A 19768-nucleotide genomic window follows, 5' to 3' on the forward strand; every position below is an offset into this window, starting at 1 on the left:
ACTTAACCCATCTGCCTAACTTGTTTTGATGTTATTAGTGAAGTTCAGAGACCGAGAAGCTTGTTGGTTAAGTGTTAGCATCCCATTTCCCTTGACTGTTTTACTCTTTTAAAAAAGAAAATATGTAATATTACCCATCACCATTCATTTGATATGCTATACTAATAGATCCAAGTGCTTAGCATAGGTGCAGTTTTAAAATACTGTTCCATTTTAACTTGATTTTTAACAGTGAACAGGCAGAAGTTTAAAACTGGAAAATCCGGCACACACTGGTGGTACACAAGCCTGCACTTGTGGCAATAGCCTGGCACACTCTGATAGATGGACTTTTGGCTCCCAGCCCTGCCTGCCACATACTGACCTTGGGCACATTATTTAAGCTCTCTGGGCCTCAGTTTTCTCATTTATAAAATTGGGATTCAGAGTTTTCTTCCCAGAGGGCTGATTGCCAGATGGAACGTAGGCATTTGCCAGGTTATACAGGTAAGAATTGCCATAATTATACATGTATGTCTGTATGTATGTATTTAGGAATATATGTGCATGTAGATATACACATATATGAGGTACAAAACAGTTGGAAGTAGGTCATTGCCATAGACATTTGGAAGGTAAGGGTGGAGTGGGGAACATGATTTAAGCTGGAGTCCATGGAAGGTCTGGTGATGTGTGGAGGCTGGTGCTGAACTGGTCTAGCTGGGTGTGGTTTCTGCTGGCTGCTGGACAGCAGGGAATAGCCTCATGAATGTGTGGCCATGGGCTCAGAGTAGAGGAATGAGATGAAACAGGGCAAATGGAACCAGACTCCATAGCTGGATTTCCAAGGAAACAAGCCTTTGGCAGGTTGTTGATTGAGCTGATGGGCCTACTGCCAAGTGGTAGCAGGCATCTTATCTTGGCACCAGCGATGCCCAAGCTTCCAGGTCCCTTAAAGCTGTGCATTGTGACTGCCTGTCTGATGCTCACAACAGCCTTGTACCTGGGGAGGGAGGTTTTTCCCCTCCTTTGGACAGATTAGGAAGATTCTGAGTAGTGGACTGACTCGTGTCAGATCACATCACTGAAGGTGCAGGGACCGCTGTGAGGAGGCGATCTCCCTGGTGTTGGCCTCCCTCTGCACGGAGACCCTGCACTTTGTTATGACACCTTTTAAAGCACTTTCAGGATCATTTTCCTCACCCACCCCTTCCCTTGACTGGCTCTCAGCACCCTTTCTCATCTGTCTTTATTTCCTCAGCTCCTTAAACAGTGCTGGGCACCAAGTCAATACATTTTGAACAAAAGAGCTTTTGGCAAAAGACAGGTGAGCAGACTTAAACCCCAATCTCAGTCAACACATGCATCAGAAATTATACTTATTTAAACATCAATAGGTGTGGGCCACATTTTCTAAAGTGCACATGTATGTAGAGAGGGTTTTCTCCAAGGTGCTATTTTCTAAGGACCTACTTTATACTGTGAAACCAAGGATCTTCTTGCCACCTGATTATCTGTTTATTGTGTAATGCTACTCCCACTCCTAACAATCCCCCCAAAAGATTAGTTTCATGGCTTTGATGGTTCAATCCTCTTAGTCTAGGGTATCAGATATGGTGCTAATCTCGGCAGGAAACAGGGCTGTGCCCAGGCGTGGGCTAATATGTGCCTGACCAGTTATAAACACTGCAGGTCTCCGAGCTCGCTCAGGGCTTTATTATTAGACACACTTACAAAAAAGCTTATTAATGAAAAGCAGTTTGCAGGAAGAGTTGGCACACAAGTCAGCTTCCATTGTTACAAGTCCAAATAGAACTTGGCTTTGGTGGAGGAGAGCCTGAATTAGTCATTAGTGTCTCAGGCCACAAGGCCACTCTGTTGTGATGGTCCATGGAGCTCATGAAACATAACCATCCTTTCTGTCTCAAAGAAGTATGAAAAATTAAACATTTTCAAATGAAAATCTTCAGCTCTGCTGTTTCATGCTTGCTCATGCATAACTTAAAGGGGGGTAAGTTCACAAAGGCAAATAGTGGTGTCAGTTCAAAGTAGACATTTTAAGCCGTTTTCTAAAATCTGAAAAATCTGCCTGACTATTGAGTGTTAGCCAGCTTAACGGAATTGTTTGAGTTGTTAATAATTTGTTCTTACCATTTGTACAGGAATATTATCTTTATTTTAATAGGCTTAGCTCAGTCCACAAAGTAATTACCCATAATATCTCAATTCTCCTCATACACAGCGAAAAGACCTTCAGAACAGAATTCATTTGAAAATGTGCATTGTTTCCGAATAATACCTTCTTCTGGGTTTTTTGGGTTATGTAAGCAGCTTCTAAACATTTTAAATCACCTCTTCTTTTACTTTTAAACCAAGTTAGCACTTTGTATGTTGAACCCCCTCCCCCCAGTACATTGGTTTTAACGTTATTTGTAGCAGCCGGACATTGAAAGTAAAGGCTTACAGCCTGCCATTTGTTGTACCATGTTGGCAATTATAGCATCTCCTCTGAAGGCATGTAAACACTTTATACATCTGATGTAGCTGCCAGTGTGGGAGTAGCCGCACTGTTCCTGTGGTGGTGAGCACTGGGCACAGCACTTCCAACAAGGGCTTCTAAGAGCAGAAAAAATCACACGTTGCTAGTAAAGCAGAGAGTCTCTCAGGGCAGGTGGGCCTAGGCTCTTCCGTGTGGCCGGGGATTGTCAGAGCCGGCTGGGCTGTGTTCTCCCCCGTTCCTTCTCATCCACAGGACCCCCATCTTTCTCTGGGTGACCCAGGCGCCTACTTCCTTCCTAAACTTGGAATTAAATTACACCACCTCTGTAACAGTAACAAAGTGGGTCACCAAAGTACAGGGCATGGGGGAACTGGGACTTGAACCCTGGACTTATAGATAATGTTGAATGTGGGGGTGGGGGTTTTTTCTAACCACCTAGGCACTGGATCTCTACTGAAATCTCTGACATCTCCTTCCTAGCTTTATTTCCCGAGATGTACTGCCGAGTCACCCAGCACACAAATCCTGAATCCCTTCCTCCCAGCATTCAGTTGGTTAATGTCCTGTGGATTCAGTCTTCATGCCTTGAATTCAGATCCACATCTGTTCCTGCTGACTGTTTAAAGCCCCCTTTCTGGAGTCTCTTTCCCCATCTAGTCACACAGGGATACATACGTACATCAGTAATAGCAGTGATAGGCTGTGGTCTCAGGCGCTGTTCAGTGGTTCCCAGTTGTCACCTGCTCTGTTGTCTTCATAGCTGATTCCAAAAACCCAGTTTATTGGCTCCGGCCCAAACCTCTACCCAGGCACACCCTGTGGGGGAGGGACTAGGTGGCAGCGCTGTCCACTGGTTCTGCTGGTAAGTCTTGGACACACTAAAGCGGGAGGATGACCCTCACCGCATCCAGCCTCAGCCTGGCCTCTCTTCTGGGTCTTACACTGTAACCCTGAGTCCCGTCTCTGATACTGCACACTGCTCCCCGATTTAATTAGGCATCATTCAGTGAAATTTCAGAAATCAACTCAGAGAAGCAAGGCGACAGTGCTGATTTTGTTTATGTCCCAGTGATGATCATGCTAAAACACTGTGGAGTGTCTCATGCTCAGACGCAGAGTGAGAACTGAACAGATGCCATTTCTCTGAGATTTCCTGGGACTTGCTGCCACCCATCCAGGTATTCACCGTTCCCATGTAGAAAAGCTACCCAGGGACTCCCAGTCTAGTGTGCTTACCAGTGTTTGTCTGCACATTTTGGTGGAGGAAGCTTTTTGTAAAAACCCATTTGACACATCCTTGGTGCTTTCCGTTGCTGCAGTTCATCATTTGGAGTGGCAGGCATATCCTCTTAAAGAGGTGAGAGTCCCAAGCAGGGTTCTTATCCCAGGAGCTAGTTCAACATTCTGTAATCCTCTTCAGAGTTAACAAAAACAGTGTGGAAGTTTCTGGGAATTCTGGTTCTACCTCATTTCTGCCTGAATAATTCTGTATTTGAGAGATTAGTTCAGTAGGAAAAAAAGCTTGATACTCTTAGGTTCATGGTAACATCTTACGACCACCAGAGAGAACATCTAGTGGTAGAAAGTCCTGAGGAAAGGCCTATTGGCATATATTTCTGAAATGAAATTCTCAGTTAAGTCCATTTAATGATTGTTGAGGGCTCATCCATAAAATATTAGTTAAGTCTTTATACTAACAGATTAAAAAAAGATCTTTTTCTGTATTAAAGAAAGCATTTCCCACTGATTAAAGACAGTATTAACCCAGCCAGAGTGGTTCAGCTGGTTGAGTGTCATCCAGTGCACCAAAAGGTTGCCGGTTCATTCCCTATCAGGGAACATACCTGGGTTTTGGGTTCGATCCCTGGTCAGGGCAACTGATGGATGTTTCTTACATCGATGTTTCTCTCTCCCACAGCTCTTTCCCTCCCTCCCTCCCTTCTTCTTTCTAAGCATGTCCTCAGGTGAGTATTAAAAAATAAATACAATTTTTTTAAAAAGAAAATATTGATCTTATTCTGAGGTACCTTGTAAACAAAGAAGTTGGATTCCTTTGCATGGTGACTTTTTGCCCATCTTCCATGGTCATATTATGGAAAGTAAGAATCCAGACTGTTGGGACATTTGAAAGGAGGCCTTAGCAATGGGCACTTACCTTGCATTTTGAATACACACCATTCTCTGCCACCTGTCACCCGATGTCAGGGGACTTTGCATGTAGAATAGGAAGTGGTAGATAACTGCATGGCTTTGTGCCTGGGCATAACAAGACACCAGTAACTTGTGCTAATTCACACTTTTGTGAAATGCTAGCCTGAATTATTATGAACCTGAGGTTCATAATAGTTTTGCTTTGCTGAGATCATTATTATATTATTTGGTTCTTGTTAGTGGAAAAAATGTTGTTTTGAGATATTTCAATCACCTGAAGTAATGGTTAATAAAGTGATTTTGGGCCGAGGCCTCCTGTGTCAGCTTTTCAAGGCATAACTAACTCCCCATGGAAAGAGCTTGTGCAGACTGCAAGATCATCAAGGTCCGATGACCTTTGTCAAGAATAGCAGGTGTCTGAGCATTTACTCTGAGGCAAGAGTTCTGCCTGATGTGAGCTAAGTTATGACATGAGCTAAATAAGAGGCAGGCCCTCTTATTTTCCATGATTTCTAGTTGTGGGAAGTGAGGCACAGAGTGGGGAGGTGTCATTCCCGAGGCCATGCAGCGTTGATTGGACATGGCAAGGATGTGAGCGGGGTTCTGAACTGGGGTCAGTGGGATGCCAGAGACTGTAATGACTCATCACAGTTACTGTGTATACTATAGATTAAGCAAGTGATGGCTGGAGACTTAGGATTTACAGTTTCCTACTTCAAGTCAACTCCAGGTGTAGCTCTGTGTACCTGATTTGGCCACACTGAAGACACCCTGCTTTACGCAGCCCGGCGCTTTCCTGCCAGGCCCATCTTGGCACTGGGAAATACATCGGGTTCTGTCCTGTTGCCAAGACGAAGATTCCAATCAGATTTCCATCAGTTTCTCTAAACCTCAGGTACTCTGGCTTTTAGATACTTCGACCAGATTTCCTACAGCAGGTATACAAAGCGCTTACATCCTTTGCATTCACAGATTATTTACAGAGAAACAATAACTCTTTGTTGGCACTTTTCAGGGGGAAACAACAAGCAGTGTTCTTTTTAGCCCCCTTATGTTGTTCATGGTCCAAAACTCGGTGCATGGTATTAATTTTTCTTATTAAATATGTATTTTTAAAGAGATCCTTGCCATCATTTAGTGACCTATATTTTTTCAATCTTTCTTCTTTCTAGCCTTCTGCCTCCTCCTAATCCTTTTAGTAAATCAAGTAGCGTTTTCCTGACATTTTAGAGGTTTCCTTGGCAGTGGGCGTTGGGATAGCAGACAGGGACAGTGTGGGAACTAACCATTGCATGTTCCAAGCTGTTGTGCTTTGTTTCTGGCCTTTCCTATAATCTTCTGGATGACTTGTTTTCTCCTACTTCTTGGACCATAAGTTTGAGCCAAGCTGACCTCTTGGCCCCCTGTAGATATTTTACCAAACCAAGAGCCAAAAACGACTTTCGGTTTCAGTCTTGAATCTGGAGTAATTTTGGTTCTGTCATTGTTCACTGGGTTAATAAATCCTTTGTGTGGTATCTCTTAATTCTTACTTGATACTTGGAAATGAGTAGCATGTAAAAAACATAGTGTGTGAAACTAGGATTCATAAAATTGATTGTGACTTTGTTTTAAAACTCCAAGATGTGTGCATATTTGGCTCAAATATGCCATTGTCATTTCACTTTAGCCAAGGAATTGCTGTCATATTATTCAGTTTCAGGCAGTTTCAAGGCAGCCAGTAAATAAAGTGTTGACTTAGAACTCACCCTTTGGAATTTCCCATGCAAATGCATGGTGCTGGTTATATGCTCTTAGCACCGTAGGACAGCCCGTGCTCATCCATTTAGCAGACGGTTAGTAAGCCACTGGTGCCAGACATGTGACTAGGTGATGACGACCCAGAGGTTTTCACGAGACACCGTCTAGGTCCTCCCAGATTTGTCCAATGCAAGGACTGCAGCGTGGCCCTGACTGTTGTAGACATCACTGTTCTACTTCCCGCTGTCTGCTTCCCGCTGGCTCATCTGGAGCCCCAGATCGTCATCACACTGCTCCAGGAAATCATCCACTTCCAAGCAGGAGCCCAAAGTTTTGTCACCCTGGTTCCTAGGAAGAGATGAGAGCGAGATTGCATACATCTCTTGGCCATTTATATCTTCTTGGGAGAAGTGTCTGTTCAGGTCCTCTGCCTATTTTTTAATTGGATTGTTTGTTTTTGTTGTTGAGTGGTATGAATTCTTTATATATTTTGGATGTTGACCCCTTACACTTGAAAGCTATATAATTTATTAAACAATGTCACCCCAAACATATAATAAAAATTTTTTAAAAAGAGATTACAGTATCATGTGGTGACGGGAGAGGTTCTGTCCAAGGTGCTGTGGGAGAGGAGGGCACTCTGCTCAGGCGGAGTGTGACGGCTGAGGCTGGGAGAGGGGTGACCAGGGGGAATTGAAGGGCTGGCCCCAGGAGAGTTTATGGGGGAAGCAGCAGGGGGCTCAGGAAAGGCCCTGTAGGAAAGCACACTGAGGAGATTACTGTTCATCCTGGGAGTGATTGGGAACAGGCTGTGAGGGATGACATCACTGATAACAGCAACAGGGTTAACAGGGGACATGTCTGAGTTGCTTACTCAGCTCTGAGAGCTCTTATTCACTCCCCCTGCCACTCTATGAGGTGTACGGGTTATGACTGCCCTTTTCTTGTAGATGACGATGTGGGAGGTTACAGAACTGAGTCACCGGAGCAAGTGAAGGTTGCTCGGCCAATGGACAGCATATTGAGGTTCATAGTTACCAAAGACCGCGCTGTGCAGACTAGAGCTGTGTCCCCTTAAAGATCCTAGTCAATTCCAGTTTGGGAAGCACCAGCCAAAGAAACCAAAGTTATGGCTCTGAAAAATGTCTTTCAATTCTAAATTATCAGTGCCAAGAAAATTTGTCATTAGAACTAGTAAAAAAAAACCCACCACTGTTTTTTAAAATTGATTTTTAGAAAGAGAGGGAGAGAGAGAAACACTGATGTGAGAGGAAAACATGGATCGGCTGCCTCCTGCACCTGGGATCGAGCCTGCAACCCAGCCATGTGCCCTGACTGGGAGTCAACCGGCCACCTTTTGGTGCACAGGACAGTGGCCAGCCAACTGAGCCACACGGGCTATGGTGAAAAAAATACCCTTTTAAGTTATTAAAACTCAAAATTAAATGTCTCTTGAACTCCAGCTTAAGTGCTAGGGATCCATGCCATGGGACACTGGGGGCAGAGAAACTGGAGCTGTCGTAAAGGGTCTGGATGAAAAATGTGAGGAGTGAGCCGTGGCCGGGCAGGAGGGGCGTGAAGACGGACTCCAGGGAGTGTGGCCATCTGATCGCCAGGACCTGGGAGGTGGGTGTAGTGGCCAGCAGAGTGGAGGGGTTTTAGGCTGGCCTTGGTTTCTGACTTGGGGAGGTGGCACTGGAGGTGTCATTCCCCGAGAAAGAGATGAGGAGGCGGGCGCAGAGTGAGGGGATGTCGCAGTCTGAGTTGTGTTGGCTTCTGAGACACTTGTGAAGTATCAGTGTGGTTCAGAATTTTAAGAATGGAGGTTCAAGTTCATGCTATAAGGGTCTAGGCTTATGATTCAGAATAAAGGGATCAGAAAGGAGTCCTTAAAGTTAGAACAAAGACCAGAACATTGAGACAGCAACCAGTTGTCAAATGATCTTTGGGCCAGGAATTGGGGTTCCAGGGTTTTCACTTCATCCCTTCTTGCTTCGTAGAGTTTCTCTGGGCTGGCACTTAATATGCTTAAGACAAATGGGTTAGAAGAAAAACCCCCTATCCTTCTAATAGCCTGTGATTCTTGGTGGAGGTTTATTATTTCATTTTGTCTTGTTTTGGAAAATAATTTTAAAAAATTGCATCAGTTATATGTATCCAGATATGTCCATTGATGGTGATATTGATTGGACTGATTTGTCTTTGTAAGACTAGAAATGTTTGAAATTTTCAGAGAAGAGTCATAGAAGAGTATAAAAAGCAAAATTAAAAACACCTACAAACTTGCAACCCATTACTGGAGTTCTGATATGTTTTCTTCCAGCCTCTTTCTCTGTATGTGTAAACTTCATTAGTTTTGAGATCATTGTAGACCCATGTGCATATGTAAGCAATAATATAGAAAGATCCCAATACCCTTTACCCAGTTTCCCTCAGCGATCGCACACAGTGTCACAGCCAGGGTGTTGACGCTGATACAGTCAAGATACAGAAGCTTTCTATCAGCACAGAGATCCCACATGCTGCCTTTTGTAGCCACACCCACTTCCCCCTTAACCTCTGGCAAACACCAGTGTTGTCTTCCATGCTCCATAGTTGTGTCATTTCAAAAATATTATATAAATAGAATCATACAGCATGTAACCTTCTGGGACTGTTTTTTTTTCAGCTCTTGCACATTACAGATAGAGCTGCTATGAACATTCATGTGCAAGTTTTTGTGCAAACGAGTGTTTTCATTTATCTAGAATGAATGCCCAAGAGTACAGTTGCTGCTGTGTGTGCGTATGTGTGTGCGTGTGCATGCACATGTGTGTATATTTTTAAAAATAAGCCTAGGATCATACTGTGTATGTGCATAGAATAATTTTATAGATTTTAGTATAACTCTATAATGAAAAAAAGATTTATATATCATGGTCTTTTCCTGCACACTGAGTTCTTCAACATAGAAAGACCAGCTCAAGGGGCACAAGCCTCTTCCTTTTCTTGGTGGATGTGGCCTGCTTAGCAGTGTAGCCATGGGCAAGCTTCTTGAGACACATCCTAACACAGCTGGAACAACAACGGTGACTTCCTTGGAGCAGAATTTCCTGAAAATTTACACATATAATTTTCTTTAATGAATAACTAATGTAGTTTAACATTTTTAAAAGGACTGTACATAATTCTTTTTAAAATCACAATTGCTAATTACGTATAAATTGAGATTTGAGGTCTTATTGCCTTTGTATGCAAATAGCCTACCATGTTCTTTAGTGTTTGTGTGTGTGTATTAGCCATTCCTTCCAACTGTGCCAACTCACAGAGTTCACTTTTCTCTCTGAAGTTCACCAGGGGGGATGTCCGGGACAGTGTATCATCTAGGCTGTACTGGTCGGTGGGCAGTGCCGGTGCAGGCAAGCTAGCTGCCTTTATTGTGTGGCGTGTTGTGTGGCGTGGCTCTACATCTCCATCGGCTTACGTGCTGTCTACAGATTTGCTGCCTTGGTGTGTTAGACTCTTGGGCTCTGAATCCTGTCAGTCTGCCTGCACTCTGCAGTGTCATCAGAAAGATCCCTGCTCTGTGGCTGACATTTACTGTTCAGGACTCGCCTGCAGAGCCTCCATCTCTCTTGGGTTGTGCGTTGACATTGCTGAAGCTTTCTATGGTGCGTTATTTGTGCATGTGAAAGCGGGAAGAGACCCTCCATGTGGCGACAACAGTGCTTGTAGCGATCACTCTTCGAAGTGACTCAGACATTGCTTTCTTGGGGGCTGTCGGGAAAGTTGGTCTCATTGAGTTGCGTTTCGTAGTGAGATTTCTTCTTTGGATCTTGTCTCTAGAAAAACAGTGTCAGTGTCACATTTGATATTAGAGTTGTCTTGATGGTGAGTAGGTAGAGAGGTGTCTGCCCCCACTTAGCTGCTTGCAGGCTCTCAGTTGCGTCAGGTCAGAGGCCAAGGGCCACTGCAGGTGCAGGACCCACACCCTGCCCCGGCCACGCTCCACCGAGCACGTGCCTGCGCAGCCTGGCCTCTGTCTGCTCTTCCCCGCTGTCCTCCCTGCTGCGTGGCTAGTTCCCGGCATACCCTGGGACTTTCCTCTGTTACAGCCCCCACCCCATGGGTAGGATTTTTGCTTATTTTTCTGATCCCTCAGTGGATGGTAAGCTTTCTGAAGGAGAGGCATTTAATTCATCATTGTATTCCCAGGGTCTAGCTCACAGCATGGCACGAGTGACTGGGGAACTAGAGAGTAAATGAAAAATTATGGAATAAATGAGAGAATAAACCCAGCATGTTAGGAAAGCAGTGCACGATGTGTTTTCCTTTCCCCCTCTGCACCCCTGTTCTCCACCCCAGCTCCCAAGTTCAAAGGGCCATGGAGCTCTTTCCCATTTACTGCACTGAATGTGCTCAGGGATGCACAGCCAGTAAGTGGCAGAGCTGGATGCAAAGGCCATCTTTAGACTAGTGACTTCCAAGGTCTCACTCTGACATGCATGCTTTTCCATGATTCCAAGGAATTCAATGCTAGCTGTGCTGTGTGCTCTTGGGCAGATTTCCTAACTTCTCTGATCTTTTGTGAATTCATTGTTTAAAAAATGAGCAACAGTATTTCCTCCCCTGCCGAGGATCAAAGGAGGTAATATAATCAATGTGCCTGGTGGGTGCACCCAGCACTCAGTAAGTACCGTTTCCTCTGCCCAGCCTGCTTCCTCACCCTGGTTCTGTACCCGAATGCTGTATACTTGGTGCTGCACTGGGCATCAAAAACCTGATGATGATTTAAGTGGCTTAATCTCACAAACTAGTTAGAGTCTTTGAAAAGGAGGATATCAATCTTTGCTTTATCTGTGTTTAGTAGTCGGTTATCTAACAAACTCACCCAAGGGGAATCAAAGCAACTGATATTTATATAAAGATAATTTTAACCCCCTGTGCCATGGTTATTAGGCTGCTAAGTCTGACAGATTTGAGCCAAAAGTACCATTTTTCCCCTCATTAGACATGTATAATTTGCTTTTGATTAGGTTCCAATGGAACTTTCTAGTGGACTTTACTTTTTCATGCCCCAGATTCTTTCTCCAGTCTCCTGAGGCAGCAACACAGTAACAGGCCAGGGTGGATTTTCAGTGGACAACTTCTTTCCTAGACTTGTCCTGGGAGCATAGCTTGAGTCAGTGAAGCTTAACATGAGGAAGCTCATTTTTTTATTTACATGATTGCTCATTTTAGCTACATCAGGAGGCAAACGCCTTAACCTTTGTCACCAATCATACTTCAACTCATGAGTTAATGAGCCAATAAATGAAAGAAAGAAGGGAAATAAATTGAGAGGCATCCCCAGATATAATGTAGAATTCCAGGGAAAATTCAAACAAGGCCACCCAGGCTTGTGTAAAGGGACTAAAATAGAAGAAGAAAGTGTTATGTCAGATAGTTTTTCATCAGCTCACAAGTCAAGAGATCATCGTAAAGTATGAAGAACTGAGTGTGCAGCCCTCCCTCTGCTCAGCCCTTCTCCCGCAGCTGGTGCTCAGCCCTTGTCCGAGGAGTGTGAGCTCCTCCATCTGTGCCGAGATTGATTATTTCCTTATAGAATGTTCTGCATTGTTCTAGCATTACATCCCCCTCACAGAAATAGCTACTTTTACTGAGCTCTCATTGGTGCTATTTGTTTTCACAATAATTCTGTCAGGTAGAGATTATTATTACCTTTCTTATTTTGCAGATGGAGGAAATTGTGGGCCAGAGAAGTTACCTTGCTCATTGCCTCTGAGCTACAGGTAGCATAGATCTAGGAGAAATGAATCCACCCAGGTCTGACTCCAAGACCATGTTTTGGTTATTACCCCACTCTGCCTCTCCTTCTATATTATACCCATTTTGAAGGCCAGGACCATCAATCCTGTATTTATTGAATCTGTTTAGTGGGCCAAGGCTGGGCACTGGGGAGCAAGCTCAGCATATTTCCTGCCCTCATGGAGTAGGATTTTCAAACCTTGGTTTGTGACGCATAATAGTGAGGTGTTTTGAAATCAGTGTAGAGGGTCACAGCCAGCATTTAAGAGAAACAGAATTTAAAAAACTGGGATGCATCAAATACTTGTGATGTGTTTTATGAAACTATGTGTATTGTAGTTTACAGTATAAAACATATTTTTTATTGTACGTTGTGGTCAGTAGAGTTGAAAGTCACTGACCAGAATGGGGGTGAGGTGGTTTTTAAACAAGTACAATAATAGATTAGATAAGCTATTACCAAGTGTCATAATGAGCTGTGAAGACGGCACTCGTGTCTTCATACGGTGAGTGACAGGTGCCTTCTGAGAGGGTAACATTTGGGCTGGGACCTCAAGGAAGAGAGGAGCAGGATGTTAGTGACCTGGAACCAGGAATAGCAGGTGCAAGAGCCCTGGGCCAGGTAACAGAAGTAGAAATAGTGTGGACCGTATTGTCTGACCATAGCACAGTACAATTAGAAATACTAAAATGTAAGCAGACCCCAGTGCCTAGTAGTAACTTTCATCATTTTTATCATCACCACCACCCTTCTTAAGCTGGGTCAAATAAGGAAGAATCAGAAACTAAGTTACATACTATTGTCATTTTGACCTTTGATTTCCCTCTCTTTACTGGTTTTAGTTCTTTGTTTCTGGAAGCCTTGTTTTTATGTTTTCTGAAACATTTTGCTTACAGACATTGGCTTACGTTCATCACTTTTTCTAGAATCCACATTGACATCTGGTTGGTTGGCCTGTCGTGGGACTTCTAGACCAGGGTATCTCAGCCTTGGCACTCTTGACATTTGGTCTGGATAATTCCCAACCTTCACCCAACTTGATACCAATAGCCTCCTCCCCTCAGCCCCCAGCTGTGCCAACCAAAAATGCTTACAGACATCGCCACACGTTCCCAGGGGGTGAAGGGCCAAATAGAGAACTGCCCTAGAGGAAATGCCAGGCTAACGTGCTACGAAGTTGCTCAGGTTGAGAAGTCCCTGTATGCCATCCGCTCACCAGGAGAGGACATGATAAGATTTCCCCCCCCTTTCTCTTCAGTAGGAAAAGTTAGGTTTTATGACGGGGGTTCCTAATGACTGTAATAAGGAAAATCTGCATACATCACTCTGTGTTCTACAAACTGTTGTGTAAGTGGGTGGGGTTGCCTTGCAGTGTGTACCATCCTAAGGTTAAAAATAAAAGGGGATTGATCATGGCTCAGCTTTTTTATCTAATCAATTGACTCCGTGCCTTTTCATACCGAAGTGGACCCAGCCTTGGGCAGGCCTACTTTGGGTGTTTTGCCAGCAGTGTTGATTGGTTTCCTCTGTTCCCCACGCTTAACCCAGTCCATCTTGTGACCAGCGGCTTGTATTGCTATAACAGGAGCTGTTTGTTCTGAGGCCCCACTTTCTCTAAATTGATTTCCTGCCTATTAATCTTCCGTATTTGGCTCCACTTCTCAATCTCACTACCTTTCTCCCAATATATGCTCCATTGAAGTAACACAGTTTATTCTGAGTTGGCTTTTTAGGGCTACATCCTGTTAATGTATTTTGGCAGTTGTCTGCTTCTGAAAAAAATCCTGTAAAAAGAATTCCATTCTTTAATCCTAGGATTTTCTTTTCTGCTCTTTTGGAATAATCTTGTGCAACTAATACCCTGTTAATTGTTGCACATAGGAGTATGAGTTTTGGTCATTCAAAGGGCTCTCCTTTAAAAATTCTTGAATAAGATTGTGGGTCTAATTAATCTGTTGAAATCTTTGCAAATTCAATCAGGTGGTTTATTCAACCAGTACAGGGACTAGTTTCATCCCTTACTTACTTAGGGTTTCTGGTGAAGAGAGGTAAGTCAAAGGTGAAAATGACAATATTATGTAACTTAGTTTTTGATTCTTAGAAACTCTACTTACAGGAGTTTCTAACTTGATGTTATCCTCCCAGCGAGGCTGTCCCCAAATACCTAATATAAAGTAACCCCTCTTGGTACTTAGTCCCCTGGCCTTCGTGATGTCTTCGTAGACATTCATCACCATCTGTGATGCTGTACGTTTACTTGTATATTTGTTTTTCCCCCCTCTTTCCTTATTGGAATGTAAGCTATATCCTCAATGCTTAGAACACACCAGTAAATATTTGCTTGAATGAATGGATTTTCTTAATTAATTTGTCAGACACTTATTTGGTCATTTCGATGTAGACTAAATCTATTTCTGAGTGGATGGTTATCCTTGCCTTTCCTTCACAAATACATTTTCTCTACTATTCTTTGAAATAATCATTGTTTTGAGCAGCTGCAATCCTGTATCTATGCAGAATGTTTCTTTTTTCTGTTCATAGCCTCTTGTTTATGTAACTGTTATCTTCCATCATGATTTCCTCTCCTTGAGGTCATGAGGATTGTTCTAGTTCTCCTGATCTCCCCTCTCCTGGAATGGGCAGGGGCCCACGTTGTATACTCAGTATGTTCCTGAAAATATCTGAGGAAGTCAGTGTAGAAGGTGGAGAACTCTGTTTACAGGTCACGGCCACTTTTTTCTGTGGCCATGTGACCAGCTCTGAGCTGTTTACTTTGCTCACAAATGGTCCTACTGTTCTAAGCACATTAAAAAACAATAAAATGTTTACATAGGATGCAAATATTTAATCACTGTTCATATATATTTTAGTGTCTAAGTGTCGTACGGTGTATATTATTTCCAAAAAGCAGAATCAACATAAATACAGACAATAATTTTAATATTCTAAATTATTTCTGTCCTCAAATTCTGGAATTCTCCATCTATTCAATTTGTGGAAAAAATTATTTGTTTTCATGCTGGGCAGGACTTGTGATGGTGAGTTTGCCAGAGATAGTTGTGCTGGTTTTGGTGGCTTTGGTGGTGTGTCTAGGTTCCTACGAGATTTTCTGGGGAACTTGAGTAACCTGTTTTCTAGTTGTGTTGGCAGGAGCTTTGAGCAAGCAAAGTGAGAAGAGACCTTCCTGGGGGTGCTTCCGTGCACTCCTCAGCCGGCCAGACAGCCCCTGGCCCAGCCAAGTTCTGCTTCTGTGCCCACCCTCACAGTCACTTTCAGTGGAAGACCAAGTAACCTGCCCAGTTGTGGTGTTTTGGGAAAACGTGCCTGGATTGACATCATAGGCGTGTAGAAAGCTGGGGAAGGCAGAGAGTTCAAGCTCTTGCTTCTGGGATTTTCCAGGTTGCCCTAAAACTACTTGTATTCTTAGCCTAAGTCTAACTTTCTTTCATGGTATTTATGAGTTAAAATGCAAGCTTGGGTGTCTTAAGTGTTTTCACATTCTTGAATGTTCCTGTGCATTTTTCTTAAGTACCTTGCTCTCCTGGCTTCGGCACACTCCTCCCTGCATGCCTTCCGCCCTCCGAGGGCCCCAGGCGCGCCCCAGCCTGCGGGTACTCACGTGGCAGGGTTGGCCACCTCTCCACGAGGTGGGGCTGCCGGGACTGGCACATCTCCTGGTGGGTGTCCCAGCACAGGAAACAGCTGGGGAGAGTGGCTGGTCCTCAGAAGACAGGCTGGGTGTCTGCCCTGGCCTTGAGCAGTTTCTCAGGACTGGTTTTGAGCAACTCTTGTGGTTCACATGGCAGAAATGCCACTGCTGAAGTTTTAATTTTTCTCTAGAGAAAGACAACATGCCATTTTCCGTGGCTTATGAAAACCGTCGAATTGGTACTTTTGCTTTTTTTGGTGTGTCGTTCTCTTTTGCAATAACATACCATTTGTTGCCATGTAGGCAACTGGTCAGTATTTAAAAACAGAATCCCCAGTCCTAAAGTTCTGCAAATATTCCTGAAAGTTGGTTGGCATGTGTATGTGCACATGTGAGTGTGTGTGCATATGAAGACTGCATATTTTTCCTGTTTTTTACGTTCCTGTTTTTTGCATCTTGGTGTTCTTGTTTTGTTTTGAGAATGAATGTAATAAAAGTGTAAAGTGAATAAATACGGAGTAGACTCCATTATTAAATGATGTTACTACATGAGTTTGTATGTAAAGCTGGGCAAGCTTTAATCAACAGATGGAGCTGACTTGACATGGTTAATCCTAAACCAAATCGGTTGTGAGAAAGGAGTGCTGAATAGATTGGAGGAATCCATGCAGATTCCGTCATCAGTCGCCCAGCATCAGAGCTGCCTCGCGTACATGCCACGGCATGTGTCCAGCACTCACCACGGGGGTTTGGAACTTCCAGGAAGACAGGCTGTCAAGCAAACAAACCGATTTTATTTTAAATCTGATAGGGCATTTGTTTTGCTTAAAGATCACATGAACGCTATATATCCCGATAGTGAGAGGAGAGTATCCACGGATATTTTTAACATTCCTGTGCAGATGTGTTCTAATCTTTGAGCAAATCTATGGACATACAGTAAATTTATGTAACACTTCAATGGAAGATTGTTATTTTGAAGCTTTGAACTATATGATCCTGTGTGAAACATTAGGTAGTGAAACCAAATTGCTTTCTGAAAGCTTGGTTAGCCAGTTCCTTAACTGATTTACATCCGTTGGAGAAATATGCAGAGAGTGAACTGTAAAGCTATAACTTTTGTGGTTTCCAAAGGATGATTGGCACTCGAACTAATGTCTTCTAAGACTATCTAAAGCAATTGTCAAAATAATGGCTTCCTCTGAAAAGAGATGGGTGGCGCAAAGAAAATGAAAAAGCTCTCTGCTGTTTATTTTTTTACTGCCCTAGCTCAGGATCTTGTTGCTGAAATTGTACTGAGTTTGTATTGTTTATGTTGTATGTTCAGGAAACTTCTAGAAACTCTTCATTGCTGCTAACTATAAACAATTGAATTTCTCTTCTCCCGCAGGTATTCACGTACAAGCAGAGCACAATTACACACCAGAAGGTGACCGCTATGCACCCCTTGAAGGAGGAGGGCGTGGAGGACATGGCCACCCTGACAGAACTGCATGGGGGCTCTATCATGCACAACTTACACCAGCGATATAAGAGAGACCAGATTTACGTAAGTGCCCCTCCAGCGCCCTCTAAAAATCCCTCATCCCTGGCCCTTTTGGCTCAGTGGTTAGAGTGTCGGCCTGCGGACTGCAGGGCACATACCTCGGTTGCAGGTTCAATCCCCGGCCCAGTCCGGGCTTGTGCGGGAGGCAACCAATCGATGTGTCTCTCTCACATCGATGTGCATGTGTCTCTCTCTCTCCCTCCTTTCTACTCTCTCTAAAAATCAATGGAAAAAATATCCTTGCGTGAGGATTAAAAAAATAATAAATAAAAATCCCTCAAGTTTGACTGTCTTTTTTAAATTTAACTTTTCGGTTACAGTTGACATTCAATATTATATTAGTTTCAGGTGCACAGCATGGTGGTTAGATATTTACATAACTTACAATGCGAGTCATTCCCCCCCAACAAACCTAGTACTGTTTTTCAAATTATTGTTTTCAAAAAGTATTTCCTGTTTTTTGAGAACCTCTCGTTAGTCTAAGTAAAACTATGTGTTCAGGTGTTTTGCCAAATTAGAAATGTGGCTTACTAAGTCATGTTGTCTCTGTTTATTGCCTTGATTTTATTAGAGGGATTACTTAAATTGAAGGGTAATCTGACCTTTCTTCAGTGAGCGCGTTCTGTACCTAAGTGTTCTGTTGATGAAGAAGTCGGGGAGTGGTTCGACTTCCTCAATTAAGGGCTGGGGGAAAATGTGGATTTGCAAACCAGTGTACCTGAACTTAGCTTTTTTCTCATTTTCTTGGTTTTTCTTCCTTTTATGGATTTTTTTTTTTCTGGCTCTGGACGTCACCCGGGGGGATATTTGGATTCAAGGGAACCCACCCTCCCTATTTGTGGGATCTGTTTTGAATGCAGACATGTCTGTAAAAAGCAGGCATGCACGTGTTTCTCTGAACTTTTATGAAATGTGACTATTTTGTGTATTATACAGTAATATTTAAAACTCACTCCTGTAATAACCATTTTTTACATTAAAGTACATATATTACATTATCTGTCAAGATTGATCGGCCTACAGATTTTACCCATTTTTTTATCTGCCTGTTTGCAGGTCTTTACATTAAACTGGGGCAACTGCTTATACATGTTTATTTTTCTTGTCATGTTCAAATTCATACAGTTTTTAATAAAACAAATATGAATATTGTAAAAACCCTTCATCTTAACTTGGCTGATACGTTTGTGATTATGGTGGAAAGTAACACCAGCTTTTACAACAGCTAGTAGGTGCTACTGACACTCAAGGCACGCGTGGGAGTTAGGGCCTCCAACTCACCTACCTTGGCCCAGGAGAGAAGAGTTGGGAAGAAGAGGAATGAGAGATTTGGGAGGGGGCGGGGGGTTAGGCTTGATTTTATTCATCTTTTCTAAAAAGTATGTTTATTTGCCTTCTCTTTACATCGTGAAAGTGTCATTTTGCCAGATCGCCCTAATGTTTGCCAAATGTTTTCAAACAGCCCTGTCTAGAGAAATTTCATCGCGTTGTAGTCCTCTGGCTTGCTGAGCTTGCTTACACTAAGCCTTCAGATTTAAAATGTTTTCCATATGTTCTTCAGAAAAGGTAACGCTCATACATGCTTATGTCAAAGTGGCTGTGTATTCTAGTCTTGCATGTGCTGGCGGGAGGAATGCCCTCTGCTCCTCTCTTCCCACGGAGCACCCATGGCGCGGGTGCCCGGGTTGGGTTACCACGCACCGTTCCTGTTTTTTTAGTATTAAGAACTCGACAATTCCATGTAGCTATCTGTTTACGTAGCACGTTCCTTCCTCGCTTTGTTAAGGACTTAAATTTATTTTGTCTTTCTGGAGCCAAGGACATTGCCTGGCACCTGGTAGTTGTGCAATAAATGTTTGTAAAGTAAATGCCATGCATATTAGAGATAACCAGCTCTAGTTGGTAGTAAAATGTGAAGCTAGACTGAAAAATTCTTATTGGTGTGTGTCTCTTGTAGGTGAGTATTTCAGAACTCATATCTTTCCATGCAAGTTCTTACTGTACATTTAATGGTCAAGAAAAAGTAAGTCAATTCGGAGGAAAAAACCCTGTCCAATGGATTTAGAAGGTAGAGCCTTTTAACAGTTTTTTCCCTCCATGAGGATGATGTTACACCTGAGAGGTGAATTGGCTAGTAAACCCTGTGATTAGGATCTTGGTGTTTTTTTAATTCCTGAAATGAAGATCTTTTTCCTCTCCTTTGAGGGAAAAAAAAACAGAGGATTTTTGTACATCCAATTTGCAGTTCAATTCAGTTAATGTTGCCCTGTTTGTCTTCCTTTTGAGACTTGGATAATCGTACTGTTATCCGTAAAGCAGCCGCCGTGATTTTCTTGTCGTGGCTGAAGCTGTTGGCAGTGGGGGCCAGTACCTGTCAAATGCCCCCTGGAGACAAAGCCACCACCTGTCAGAGAA

The 19768-nt window shown here is 43.2% G+C and overlaps 1 protein-coding gene across 1 annotated transcript in view; it reads left to right on the forward strand.

The window, feature by feature from the left end:
• Nucleotides 1-19768, forward strand: part of MYO10 (myosin X) — a 179996-nt gene that overhangs the window by 61116 nt on the left and 99112 nt on the right. The window contains exon 3 of the mRNA XM_087815337.1: nucleotides 17198-17356. Within this exon, the coding sequence (XP_087671463.1) occupies nucleotides 17198-17356 (159 nt within the window). The remainder of the gene's footprint in view (nucleotides 1-17197; nucleotides 17357-19768) is intronic.

This window comes from Miniopterus natalensis, chromosome 3 (assembly GCF_054644295.1).
Source record: "Miniopterus natalensis isolate mMinNat1 chromosome 3, mMinNat1.hap1, whole genome shotgun sequence".
NCBI classification, from domain to species: Eukaryota; Metazoa; Chordata; class Mammalia; order Chiroptera; family Miniopteridae; genus Miniopterus; species Miniopterus natalensis.